Source organism: Ailuropoda melanoleuca, chromosome 2, assembly GCF_002007445.2.
Source record: "Ailuropoda melanoleuca isolate Jingjing chromosome 2, ASM200744v2, whole genome shotgun sequence".
Taxonomy (NCBI): Eukaryota; Metazoa; Chordata; class Mammalia; order Carnivora; family Ursidae; genus Ailuropoda; species Ailuropoda melanoleuca.
In genome coordinates this window covers 140,250,535-140,265,481 of record NC_048219.1, presented here as the reverse complement: position 1 = coordinate 140,265,481, position 14,947 = coordinate 140,250,535, and the positions used below count along the sequence as shown (strand labels likewise).

The 14,947-nt window shown below is 31.9% G+C and overlaps 1 protein-coding gene across 5 annotated transcripts in view; it reads right to left on the bottom strand.

Moving 5' to 3' along the window:
* Window positions 1-14,947, bottom strand: part of DYNC1I2 (dynein cytoplasmic 1 intermediate chain 2) — a 52,957-nt gene that overhangs the window by 21,211 nt on the left and 16,799 nt on the right. For 3 of the 5 annotated variants that reach the window (XM_034654732.1, XM_034654733.1, XM_034654731.1), the window contains exons 5-7: window positions 13,845-13,904; window positions 11,570-11,685; window positions 7-102 (exon numbers count right to left, since the gene is read on the bottom strand). In XM_034654732.1, the coding sequence (XP_034510623.1) occupies window positions 7-102; window positions 11,570-11,685; window positions 13,845-13,904 (272 nt within the window). The remainder of the gene's footprint in view (window positions 1-6; window positions 103-11,569; window positions 11,686-13,844; window positions 13,905-14,947) is intronic. The other 2 variants (XM_034654735.1, XM_034654734.1) reach the window with 1 other exon arrangement.

Genomic DNA, 14,947 nt, shown 5'->3' with positions numbered 1-14,947 from the left:
AGATACCTTTACTATCATTTTCTTCATCTTTCTTTAAAGTTTTCTCTTCTTCAGGTTCAATAGGTGGTTTAGGAGTCACTACGTCATCTTCCTCTTCTTCATCTGAAAAAAACAGAAAAACACATAAATTATTTTTATGAAAATAACTGAACTTTTGAGCAACAGTTCAGAAGGTATACAACTAACTTTACATAAAGCAAAAGTAAACCACTAATAGAACAAGTAAGAATAATATGAATTTCATCAACACAATTTTAAAGAAAGAAATAAGTGGAACTTCTTGATATTTATACATACCTATGTGGTACCTCTAGTAGTCATTCCAAATTTTGTAGCTACGTAAACTGAAATAAGATATATAAGCAACTAGGACAAATTCCTCATGGAAATCTCTAAAAGCTTGCAAGCATTTATCATTCCAGACAGAACAACATGCAACTCCTGCATAGTTTTATGTAGCATGCTGACACATTAATGCTGCAGAATGAAGAAAATCAAATGTCTAAAATAGCCTACAGAGCTGGCTGCTTACTTGTGATCTGAAACCATCAGTGTCTAATGGGTCTTCATATGGCATAAAGACGGCTTACATTAACTCTCAGGTTGCTATTTGAGAGGCAGATTTTAAAGATAATAGCTATGAGACCACATTTTCTATTCTGTCATTTTAAATGCAAGTCTCATTATCTACCATTGCATGATGTGGCAATAAGCACTTAAAATAATATTTTCTTAACTTGGAACAAAAATATATATTGAGATAATATACAATGTTTATAAGAAGACTTTATTACTAAATCTCCTCTCCAAACTAAGAACTTAAAATCACTAACTTTAAAATGTTATAGAATATACAACTCTGATTACCTTCTCTTTTACTATATACTGAGGCAGATTTTTATGAAGAAAATGCTTATTTTTATTGCCTAAACAGATGTGTCATTTGTCTATAAGGGAATGGCAGCAGGCATTTGCAGCAGAGTGCATCTTAAGTAATGAGGGCCTATTCAATAAGGGGACTTGTTATTTATAGTCATTTCCCTGACCCATGTTCAAAATTATCTAAAGCACACATACATGCTCCATACACAAAAGAATGGTCAAGGATGGGAACCAGCTGCCAAGTCATGGTCCCAGCAGCCAGGCCAGCTGACTAGATAGCAACAACCAGATGGCACTGCTGGGATTGTGTCTTTCTGCTACAAGGTGGCAAAGGGATGGCACAACACTCTTCCGCTTGGCTGCTTCCAATCCCATCTCTCCCCAATGGTGAGCCTGTGCAATTACCCACACTCCAGGAGGCCTATAGATAAGCCTTTACCCTGCAAACAAAATGCAGCTTGTAGGCCACACCAGCTGCCAAACCACACACATAGTGTTAGGTTTGGAGAGCGATGAAAATCTTTCTAAGTCTATAGATAGGCAATAAAAATATAACTGTACCTGTAGGAAAGAAAGCTTTAAATGACACTGTATAATGCACACAATGATACAACCTCCAACTTAATCAAAATGATAATGACGTATGCCAATCCTACATTACTTGAAATTGAGCGATTTTTACGTTCTGACAAGTTTACAGAACTAGGATAAATGGCACGAATGATTTCAATATATGCTCATACTTTTGAACCAAATGGTGAAGGTTAAAATTTTTCCTTTCAAGGGCCTCAATCAGCCACAAAGGAAAACAGTAATCACTGTCTTTTCAGCCAGCCCAACCGCATTTGTCAGCCCTTTCTCCGTCAATGCAGCCAGAGCAATCAACCTGCCAAACATTCAGAATGGAAAAACAATCTGAAAATACAGGGTATAATGCACCTGCCAGTGAAAATGGCCATTTCAAGAAAAGCTAGTGATCTCAGTGACCCTGCTGAGGAGGCGGTGGTGCAAAGGGGAAAGAACACGTAAAAGAATTCTTAGTGATCGCCACTCTCTTGCACATTGACACTTCCTTACAAAGCATGCCAATTACAGCTTTTGTGCTACTTAAAAAAATGAAAGCTTTTTTTGGGCAAAATAATCACACAGAGAAACAGAAAGACAGTATTCCTTTTTGGATGAATTGTCATATACAACAGATTATTAATCTGAAAACAGTATAACTGGTGACAATTCTATACTGTACTGCTCAAACATGATGAAATTCTACCATAAAGTCACCTGTAGGTGTAATATAATAAAACAGTTTAATTATATTTAACTCAGAAGTTGACTTTTAGAATAATGATATATTTACTTCAATTAAAAATTAAGTCTGAGAATATATATATATTTTTCCATTTTCTGGCTATTAGTTATCCTAATCAATTTTGTTTACTTGCAGGGTTTACGGTATGTAAATCCTAAAATCAAAGAGAGGGATTTTGAGACATCCTGGACAGGTCATTCTTGAGCACTGTGAATTATAAATTACAGCCTCCTATCCACATTGTATTTTCCTCCCTCAACTTTGTTGCATTATATGGCTTCTAAGTACTATTTCCAATGACAGGTGTCAAATTCCTGTCATAATGCACGTGGTCAGTACTTTAGTGCTAAGTGACCTCATAATCTACATATTTAACAGAAAAGATCTTGTTTATAAACCATCTTTTCTTCTAAAATTTAAAATGTAGATGAAGTATGTTAGACAGTGATTTATATCTGCCTTTTACATGGCATTTGCTATGCCTATTTGCCCAAACAGATCAGTTTAGTTGTAGCTGAACAATGAGTTAGGTTTTCATGATTTTGTTTTAGAGTTAATGTACATACCTCCCTTTCTACATGGATGAAAAATTGATTTAAAAACTATGACAGGTCAAAAGATAAATAAAATTTCAAGGAATAAAAAACAAATGATCTGCTCTTCTTAAAAACTACAAAACATTGTATTTTTATAATAAAGCTGGTCTTAAACAATTATCTATATATATCAAATATTTGGCAAAAATGCCCATCAGTAAATCAGATTAGAGAATGTTCCTCTGAACAAATACACTTCTCTTTTTCAAAACTAATCTGATAGCTACTAAAGGACTACTGACATGTTCAAAAATCTAGTATCATAATTCAGATTTTCTAAGCTAGTCCTTATTACATGATAAACTTATAATGTATTTAAAACAGAAAAAGAATGCAACAGAGCAGGAAAACTGAAAAATGGGACTGCCATGTCACATCAATTTATTGATGAATATTCATTGCAATATGCTAAGTGGTTAACTCCATGCTTTCTCTGACAGGGAATCTAAGATTATAAACTGAGCAGTAAAGAATGCATAAAAGTAGCAGTTACTTTTAAAATGACAAATCTCTTGTCAATGAATGCTAAGACTAGGTTAAATGAACCATTGAATTTTTACTTTGAGTTAACATCAAAATTGTGATGTATTTTGGTGAGATGGAAAGAAAAGCTGCTCTGTAAATTAAGCTGCACCTAGAAATAACACCAAAGAATGAAATTCCAGTTGTCGGAATAATCTGTTACAATGGAGTAGGTTAATCAAAGTTAAATCATCTGTAAAATGGGTGGCTTTTGTTAAGCTGAAGGAAGGAGCCTTCAGAGCAAGTTTTCTCATCTGTATGTCACATTACACTTAGGAGACATTTAAGCTAAGAATAAGTCACAAAATACACTTTTTGAATTATTTTAAGATGTTACAACACATTTAACAGGTAATATGTAACATCCTAGGAAATCCTCACTAAACACTGATACTTCTAAATCTATCACTTATCATGATTAATTCTCATAATGAAGTGAAAAACAAGTCCCATCATTATTGCATTAATGTTATTTAGAAAATATGTTTGTTGCCTATAAGTGTATTATGTAGTTTCATTATATTGGTGTGCTGTATTTTAGGACAGTTTAATGTCCTATGGAATATTACTAATTTACAAAGTAGCCTGATTATTTGTGGTACCAAGGAAGTTGCCACCAAGTTCTAAAAATCAGAAAATCTGTTGCATATAATGATGATTTAATTTTCAAAAATTCAACTTGTGAATAACTTCACAAAATCTTTCATAAAATGAGATTAGAGGGAAATGCTTTAATCATTAGTTTTAAAATATAAGTTAGATATGAACAGTTTTCCTTTAATATTTTCAAAATAATCCTTTCTTTTCTAGATCAAAATCATTTTGAATCACTTCATTTCAATCCAGTTGCCCATAATTCCATCTACTTATACCTTACTCTTTAAAATCAATATTAAGAGAATCTTATATTGGGACAAAGCTTCACGAATGGATCAATGGAATCCATTCTTTCTATATTTTTAAATATCTAGAATGATATGCAAGATCTCTTGGATTTCCTTAACAATTCAGATCCTCAACAAGGGAAAATATATAGCAGTCTTTTAAATTAGGAAATATTTTGAATATAGATCTAATGCGAACCTGGGGGGGAAAAAGAAGTAAAATTTCAGTTATACCATTTACTTTAACACAATTTGTTTCTCTACATGGTCTTTTTTATACAAAATTCAAATTTATCTAGGCAGTACTGGCGTCACTGACATAGATCCAGATATCTGTGATCTCATAAATACTTTGATGCCATAATTTCAGATATACTGATTAAAAGTCTTTAAGATTACGAACAAATGCTTTAATTTTCAATTATATTTATATTCTTACAAATTCTGTTAAAACTCATTTATTATCTTATTTATTCCAGAATTTTTAAAAACTCCATTTTGGACAAGGGTAATACTAACCAGGGGGCCCACAAATTTAGTCTACCTGGGAAGCATGAATTATAGACAGATGTTAAGATCACGCAATAAAAAATTTAGAGCTATTTACATATAATACTTCTCTATACATTATAAATACCAATCGACATGTTCTTAGGGAAAAATATCTGGCTACTAAACCAATACCAAAAGTAACTGTAAAACTCCACACAGGTAAATAACTGGAATAGTATAAGAATTGCATTTCACTGGAAATCAAAAGCCATGTTCTGGTTATAGCCCTATAGTCATCCACACTGTGACCACAGGCTCATCAATTAACTTCTTCAGGCCTCCGTTTCCTCAGGTGTAAATAAACTGACTATATTAGATAACATAGGATTTCTTCCTCTTTAAAAATCTATCTAAAAAAAATTTGTTAAAAAAATAAAAATAAAAATCTATCTAAAAATAGCAACAACAAAAATCCATACTGAAAAGGTAGATAAAAAATAATGCTATTTTCAAAAGAGTTAAAGACTTTTAAAAGCTAAGGGAAGAAAGTAACTTTTCCAGAGTGTATTTGTGGGCACCACGAGAAGCTTTTTACCTGCAGAGAGCGAAATTGACTAAGGTCACATGTTCCTAGTCAATTTCATTCACAGTAGGTGCTTTAAAACAGCAAAGCACCTCAGTTCAGAAACAGCACTACCAACTTACAGAGTAAACTTGAAAGCAAGAAGATGGCTAGAATGGTGAAAAAGAAAAACAAGGCAGAATAAAAACCACTGTTTTTTAAAAGAATAGATTCAGCCATTTAAAAAAATTGGTAGAAAGATAAAGAGTTAAGCCTAAGACCAATTTTTATCTTCAATTTAGTAACTCATATTACTCCTGCACTGATTACGGTGCCTACCCAAGTTTAATTTACTGTCTGCTACAAATTGTAATTTCAGCAATTTTGTCTCATGGTGAGTTTTGGAATTTGTTACATAATTCTTAAATGGAAACCAAGCAGGCTAAGTTTGAGAACCACTGTATTAAAGCAAAGAATAAGTACAAGTACAGTTAAGCACAAAATGTTTTCATTATAAAACCTTAATTTCAGGTTTTTCTTTCCCTCTTTCTAAAACTTCCACAAATTGGGAAAAGAAACTTAATGGTAAGAGCCCTAGACACGAAAATAATTATAATAATATAGAAAGGAAATGATCTCATTTTTATAAATAGCTCCAAAGGCTAAGGATAGCCCCATGGTATCAGAATAAATTTCTCATTCTCCTTCACTTATATAATTCAACCTGAAACTAAAAAAAAAAAAAAAAAAAAAAAAAAAAAAAAAAGGAAGGATGGCCTAGTGCCTTCATATATAGAGTATACTCAATAAAATTATAGAATCATGAATACTTGTTAGGTTGCAAATGAATAAACATGGACCTTTAAAAAATTAATATCTAAGTCTAGTCCACATAGGAAAAGCTTAAAGGTAGTGGTGCTGATTCAGACATACTCATTAGAAACTGGACTGAGATCACTTATCTTGTCACTTTCATCTCCGATCAGTAAAGATAAGAAAAATTATATTTAGGACTATGAAAGATCAAAGCTGTTTATTCATTACTCTTAGACAATTACTACAAAATATTATCCTGATGCAGATAAACCAATAAATAAGTTAATTAAACCATGCTATCCTTTAATAAAGTGTTTTTCAAACTACAGGTCTAACTAAACCAATAAATTTAGCACATTATGGTCATTTATCATTTAAAAAATGAAATACAACAAGAGAAGGGGAGGTGCTGTTTAATAAAACCTTTGTTGTTTTATATATCTGTATCCATGCCTGTACTGTATTACACTGTAAATTGAATTTTTTTATCATAGGTCAGTACCAGAAAAGCATGAAAATGCTGCCTCAGTGGCAGCATGAAAGAGAAAGCTCACCTTAAAATCAGACTTGGTTTAGAATCTTAGCTACTAGTTATGTGACCCTTGATAAACTGTTTCAGTTTTACCTTCTTCATGTGTAAATAGAAACTATACTTAACTCTTACAGTTTTGGTGAGAGGATTAGAGATACTGTAAAGTATCTTCACACTGTACCTGATGTGAGCACTCTTTGTGGTTAAAATTTTCAGCTAGTAATTTAAACAAAGTTTGAACTTACAAACGAGCAGCTAAAATAATATATTTGAAAGATGTTAACAGGTTCAATTTTGTTCAAAGCATTCAGAGGGATACATAGAACACAAAATAACAACACATTTGTATCTACACAGTATGTCACCATGGAACTCAAGAAGGCTTTAAGGAGAATCTATAATGGTTTCATTTATGAATCTAAGAACAAATAAAGACTAGAATATGATACAGTCATATTAAAACAAAGAACAGAGACTAATCGTACTTTTTCACCCAATTTCATCAATAATTATACTGTAGCATTAACACTTGAAAATAACCTATTTCCCAGTAGTTACTTACAGAGTAAATGCATGAAAATAAATAATGCAAGTAAGCAAAATCATTCTCCTGAGTAGATAAAAGCAATTAATTCCTTTGCCAAATAGTATGTTCTTACTACATGCCAGGCACTATCCAACAAGGCATTACAGCAATGAAGAAGAAACACTCTGTACACTCAGAAAATCTGGCAAAGAAGCTAAAGTTTGGTGATGCTAAAAGCATTGCCCCAAATAATTTAAAACTGAAAAGAATACAGTTTATCTTGTGCTTCTGGATCATCAGCTTATCTAACAAATCATGATCTTTCAAATTTTTAAATACTTACAAAACAAAAATAGGAAAAATAATTTTTTAAAAATGCCCATCTTATATAGCTATACACTCAAATTAGTTCAATGGCAATAAGTTACATGTTAACTTTTAAAAATTGACACACATCTCAAAATAAGCAATTAAAAATGCAAATTTCAAACAGGATTTAAAATCGTGTGTGTGTGTATATGTATGTGTGTGTGTATATACATACAGAATTTTTGAAAAAAATACATCCTAGAAAACTGGAAACAAAATATTAACAGTGGTTATTACACAATGGAATCATGACATTTCCTCTTTATATCCTTTCCGTATTCTTTAATTAAAGTATAATTGTCACAAATATCCTATTAGTTTCACGTATACATCACAGCGATTTGGTATTTTTTATACACAACAAAATGACCCTAACAATATGTCTAGTTATCATCTGTCACCATATAAAGTTATTATAATATTACTGAATATATTCCCTCTACTGTACATTATAACCCCATGACTTATTTATTTTATAACTAGAAGTCTGTACCTCTTAATCCCCCTTAGCTATTTCACCCACCCTCAATATCTGCCCCCCTCTGGTAACAACCAACAATTTCTTTCCTGTATCTATGAATCTTGTTTCTGTTCTGCTTGGTTTTTTGGTTGTTTTTTTAGACTGCACATACTGGTGAAAACATACAGTATTTGTCTTTCTCTGTCTGAATTATTTCACTTAGCATAACACCCTCTAGATCCATCCATGTTGTCACACACAGCAATATTTTATTCTTTTTATGGCTGAGTAACATTCCATCTCCTTTACCCATTCATCTATCGATGAACACTTAGACTGCTTCCATTATCTTCGACTATTGGAAATAATCCTGCAATGAACAGAGGAGTGCATATGTATCCTTGTTTTCTTCAGATAAATACCCAGAAGTGGAATTGCTGGATTGTATGGTGATTACATTTTTAATTCTTTGAGGAAACTCCATACTCTTTTCTAGAGTGGCTGCACCAATTTACATTCCCATCAACAGTGTACAAGGGTTCCCTTTTCTCTACATCATCACCAACTCTTGTTATTTTTTGTCTTTTTGATATACCCAATCTGACAGGTATGAAGTAGTATCTCATTGTAGTTTTGATTTGCATTTCCCTGATGATTAATGATGTTGAGCATCTTTTCATGTGTCTACTGTAAGTCTTTGGAAAGATGTCTATTCAAAGTCCTCTGTCTATTTTTTAATTGTTTTTTTATATTGTCTAAGTTCTTTATATATTTTGGATATTAACCCCTTCTCAGGTGTATGATTTGCCAAGTTCTTCTCCCATTCAACAGGTTGCCTTTTAGTTTGGTTGATGGTTTTGCAGAAGCTTTTTAGTTTAATGTAATCCCATTTGTCTATTTTAGCCTTTGTGCCCTTGCCTGAGGAAACTGGTCTAAAAAAATATGTATGGCTAAGACCGATGTCAAAGAGCTTAACTGCTTATATTTTCTTCCGGGAGTTTTATGGTTTCAGGTCTTACATTGAAATCCTTAATCCATTTTGAATTTATTCTTGTATATGACGGAAGATAGCAGCCTAGTTTCATTCTATTTTCTAAATTCTCCATGATATACTACTCTAATAATTAGAAAAAAATTATTTAAAAAAAGGAATTCTTCACTTAAACTGAATATATTATGATAGGCATTACCCACAATAGCTTCAGAATGCTTTACATTTCAAACAATACAAAATGTATTTCCTAAGTATGATGGAATAACTAAAAATAAATCTCCAAATTATTAGATGAAGAAAACCAGCCTAATATACTTTTTAAATGAGTCATTTTGTCCTCATTTTAGCTATTTTGCTCGCTTTTTTGAGTTAACATACATAATAATGTAGCTTCAGAAAGACAGAGATTAAAATACTTGAATATACTAATATTATTTTCCAGAAATTATGAATCCTGCAGTATTAGTATTCTCCATACTGTTAGTTCAACACTTCATCTTTCCTTTTTTCTTTAAGTTGCTCATGTCTCACGATTACCATTAGTGGCTTATTTTCTAGGAAGATGAGGATCTTCCTCCTGTGAAAGCTATTTTACCAATCTAGGAATGAAAAAAAATGTATCCACAGAAATGAACATTCACATGATCAAGTAAAAAAAAAAAAAAGACCTGGATAAAAATGTTACCCTGATATACTCAAATTTTTGGAAGTGTAATTGTATGTATGATAATGTCAACTCTTTTGGGGGAACAAGATAAAAGTGAACAGAAAAGTTTAAGGTATTTATCTCACTTCCTTCCTTAGTGGGCAGGGAAAGGAGAGTTGTTAAAAAGTACATAGACTGTTATAGGTATAATCCTAATTTCTTTTGAGGTATATATGAACATGAAAATCTAAAGATTTTCTTCGGTAACAGTTAAAGGTTTCAAGGATTTTTTTTAAGGCGGGGGGAAGGGACAGAGAGAGAGGGAGAGAATCTTAACCAGACTCCATGCTGGGACATGGGGCTTGATAGCGCAACCCTGAGATCATGACTTGAGCCAAAATCAAGAGTTGGATGCTTTCATCGGAATCCGGGGATGTACTGTATGGTGACTAACATAATATAATTTAAAAAAAATCATTAAAAAAAAAAAAAGAGTTGGATGCTTAGCCAAATGAGCCACCCAGGTGCTCCAATGATGTTTTTCTCCTTTTTGCTTACCTATATTTTTCTGGGCTTTCTTAAGTGAATATTACTTTTGATTGTCCTTAAAGGAGAAACATGGTAATGAAACTAAAATTTTAAAAATTAACTGAAATATTTGATACACAAAATTTTAATGTTTGATATTCCATAATTAAACAGGAATAAATTTTCCTGGCCAAAGAGAAAAAACGCTCCTTATGCACAGACTGCTAAAAGGAAAAAATTATTATTGGACCACAATCCAAAATATCAATAACTCTAAAATCCATAACTCATTTGGTGGTAAACCCTGATATGACCAGAGGTAAAGCTATTTATAATCATTATTTATCTTACTTAGTTTGAATATTCATATCTTCTGCTGCCACAAATATTAATGCCTAAGATGCTGCTGGAATGTTTACTTACAGTACATATACTTTACTAGTAACTTTTCTAAAATCCAACAAATTCTGAATTCAAATACATATGTGGCTTCAAAGGTTCAGGTAAGAAACTGTGGACCTGTATTAGGGATATTACGTCAATCTCTTCTATGTGTGACATAAATTTATTAGCCTAACTGGAAAAAACAAGAACACACTAACTTTATGCTTGAATCATCATCTGATGAGATTTTAAAAATCAGTCCCCAATGTAAAAATGATAACTCCTTCTGGTTTAAGAATCAAAAGACTCCTGGGGCACCTGGGTGGCTTAGTTGGTTAAGTGGCCAGCTCTTGATTTCAGCTCAGGTTATGATCTCAGGGTCCTCGGATCCAGCCTTGCATCAGGCTCTATGCTCAGAAAGGAAACTGCTTGAGGATTCTCTCTCCCCCTTGCCCTCTGCCCCTCCTGCTCTCTCTCCCTCTCAAATAAATAAATCTTAAAAAAAAAATCAAAAGACTTGACATTCAATATAATGTCTGTGTATACATCTATTACAGATGAAAGGCTGCTCATGAAATCAACATAATAGAGCCCTTAGATCATAAAAGCAGAAGTTTAAGAATTAGGTCTAGATTTGTTCATTAATATGGATAACAATGACAGCATTCAGAATATCATATGCTCTACGAAAATAATTTACCCCATGGTTTCATTTACTGTGTGATACGCTCTTTTAGAGAAGGATTATGCTCAGTGACAGAGAAATAGAACATTCCTAAGCTTTTCCAATTCTAAAGCATCACATATCAATGATAAAACGAAAATTAAAAACTTAAGTTTATGTCAACAAAATTAAAAACCATACATACAGTTTATACTTTTATTAACTTCTAAAAGAAAAAGGTTTAAACCTCTAGAAACAAATACATCAATACAAAAACCTTAAAGCATTAGTTTTATGTTTCCCTAAGAAAATATGCCAAAAAAAAAAAAAGGACCAAAAAAGAAAGAATCTATTTATTCAATATGGGAATTTAATGATCATCATATTAAGGACAGATATTTACCTTCTTTGGGTTGAGCCATAACTGGAGTCTGAGTTTCCTTTGTATATGTGACGATTTCTCGAGGAGGAAAGTCAACTTGTGTAATTTTAGCCATTCCAAGTTTAATAGGTCCTCGTCTAAATAAAGTGAAGACAAATGTTTTTAAATATAACAAATGAAACATTTTAACTACATCAAACCGTGTTATTTTGGAAAATTAAGAATTAAACATTGTGTAGCCAACACTGTAATTTAAATTCCTGTTTTATTCAAGAAATTTTAGATGAACAATGAATTGGCTTTATTTTAACAAAAGAATTTAGAAGGTAGCAAAAACAAAAGATATTTCTGAATCACTCAAGATGTTTGTTTTTCACGTTAAAAAGGCAAATAATTTAGTTTCTTAGAGCAAATGTGTGGGTATAATAGAGGAAGAGGAAAGGAATTTCAGAGTGGACTACTAAATATGGTTGGTTATGAGAGCTGTTCTTAGAAGGGATATGATTCCAGACTTTTTTGAAGAGGCAGATATATGGATCTCAGACCACGTTTAGTTTCCTTCACCATTAGGAGACTTAAGCTTTAAGAATAAAAAACAAGTTTCTGTTGAAAACCTTTTTTCTACTTATATTTCGCAGAAATTGAGAATCATACAGTCAATTTAGATTTTAATATTAAATATCTAAACTTTTAAATCTCTAATCTCTGCATGGTCAGTACTGTCCTTGATTCACATATGGACGAACTACAATGCAGATATTCTACACTTGAATTAAAGCAACAGATACTTTAAATACAATAAAACTATTAAAGTCACTTCTGTTTTAAATAGACAGAAAACATTCTTTTTTTGACAAACAGAAGAGAATTGTAGCTGAGGAAAATGGATCAGAAGAAAAATATCTTTTATTAGATATATAGAGGATCTTTTCTTGATTTACTGTCTAAATGCTAAATCAAATAATACAGTATGCTTACAAGCTCCCAAAGAAGTTCTCAATTATAAGACTGTCTTAAAAGGATATCTAATAAAAGCATTCCTGTAACTTCAGAATATCAAGTAGGATATCTGAAATATATACACATATGTAATAATAACTATTTTCTTATAATAAAACATTTTCAAAATTCTAAATACAAAAAAGTATAATAAAATTAGTATATTAAATGGGTTAGTTTTCTCTAAGGTCCCAAATGTGGGCTATAATAAATTTTTAATGTGTTTTCCACTTTAGGAATATCTTAGCTTGAAAGAGGAAAAAAAGTATATAATCAAAGAATTAAATAGGAAAACTTATGCAGATTTGAAGAAATCTCGTGTTCTAAGAATAAAGTTTGAAATAAGAAACATTGTATTCTGAACTTTAAGATGTAAACTACTTGAAAAGTAAATCATTCACGTATCTGGAAAAAAATGGCCAAGCCAAGAACATTAGGAACAAGTTACTAACTGCTGCATATAGGGTCTAATTAGACAAAAATCACATTAGAGCAAACAAACAAAATACTCTTAAGATTTAGGGGTAGAAGGGTAGGATGGTAATACCTCACTTATCCAAAGCCACTTTTCCTGAGAATAAAGAAGCAACTGGGGGAGGGGGTCCTCAGGGCAGCCAACAGAGAAGCTTCCAGTTAATGTACAAGAAGCTCAGAAGCTCATATACTTTTCTTATATGCCCTAATTCAAGGCTTTATTTACTCTTACTTTAGACATAATTCCAAAAGGTGTTGGTCACGTGTTTCAGAAGGTGAAAATTATCAAATTACTATCTGAGTAAGGCACAATAGCAGCAATAAACATAACTTGCATTAGAGACTAGAATAAATAAATGAGTGAATAAATGAATTAAAAAATAAATCAGTAACAATCTGGGGCCATAGTGTAGATGACCAACAGTTCTGTTCCTCTTAAAAACTTGGAAATCATCAGGAAATTTTAATACAAGAAAATAAATATTCATATCAAGTAACCCAGAAAAGGTTCAATTATATGTAGAATACACACCAGAAAAAGTCTGGGAAGTTTTTAATACAGCTTAGAAAAATTCACATTAAAAATATGGAAATAATCAAAGGACTTGGGACACTTAAATGGGTAGACTTAGGGTACCTAGAAAATCAGATACATAAAATATTTCTTTCACTAATGATAGAGGATAAATGAGGTGTCACAGTAAAATATTAACTCTTTTCCTAACTGTATAACGTACATTAGAAATTTAAATAAAATTAGGACAGTTTCACAAAGAATCAAATTAATTATAAAAGAGGGAAGGTAAAAAAATCCATTCAATACCCCAAATCGGAATCTGAGTGAAGCTGAAGAACTGATGGATCTGTATCCCAATGCAGCGTCCTAAATGGTTGTAGGACAACCATGAAGCATTAGCAAAAAAGGCCATAAGTTAGTCAAGCAAATACATTCTATGAATAGGTAAAACTAAAATACTGTTCACAAATAAAAACCACATGTTCTGGTTAGTATGAAAAAAACACCAGGTATCATCACTCAATGCTCTAGTGCACGCCATAAGCATAAGGTGGTTAAAGATGCAGAGATACAACCCAGAATAGTTAAAAGACAGTATTTTCAGATTACAGGAAACTAATATTGCCTAATAACGGACAAGAACAGCCAAAGCATCCAACAACCAAATAATATATTATTTCTGGATAACAAGCTAGGCTATAAAAATAGCTAAAATTTTAATTTTATTAATTAAAAAAGCATTAGTAAAACATCTTAGTTAACATATTATAATCTTGCCCAAAGCATTTATTAAATGTGTGCAGGAAATTGTCATATTGGTAAAGGAAATGAATCAACACATAAGCCTTTCGGTAAGAAAACCAAAGACTATTCCACTGGGATACAAAAAAGCTAAAGTTTCCAAAATGTGACCCCTATGTAATTTATGGGTTAAGCACTGCCTTGGGCTTACATGTCATCTGCCTCAGAAAACAACTAAAGATTTCTGTCTCTAGGAAAAAATAAATTTTCCCAGGAAAAATATTTTATGTTCAAAGGACTTACCTAAATTAACTAAACTTCTAGAGAGTACCAATTCTAAATAAATATTTGGTTGTGTTTTAGCCTTCTGGGTAAATAACTTACACAGGATCTTTTCCACTTAAGCCAAATCTTGTATTACTAGAACAAAAGGTACTTTATCACATGGGCATTCTTATAAGTTAGCAATACATAAGATAATTATATATAGTACTGTATGATACTCATAGCCCCTCTTAAAATGTTAAGCACAATATATTCAGTATTACCATATACATACTCACTTATATAAGTTATAGCAAACAACTAAAACAGCTACGCTATCTAAATACAACAAATGATTTCTGTATTTTACCTGTCTATACAACTTATCGATAAAAACACTCAGA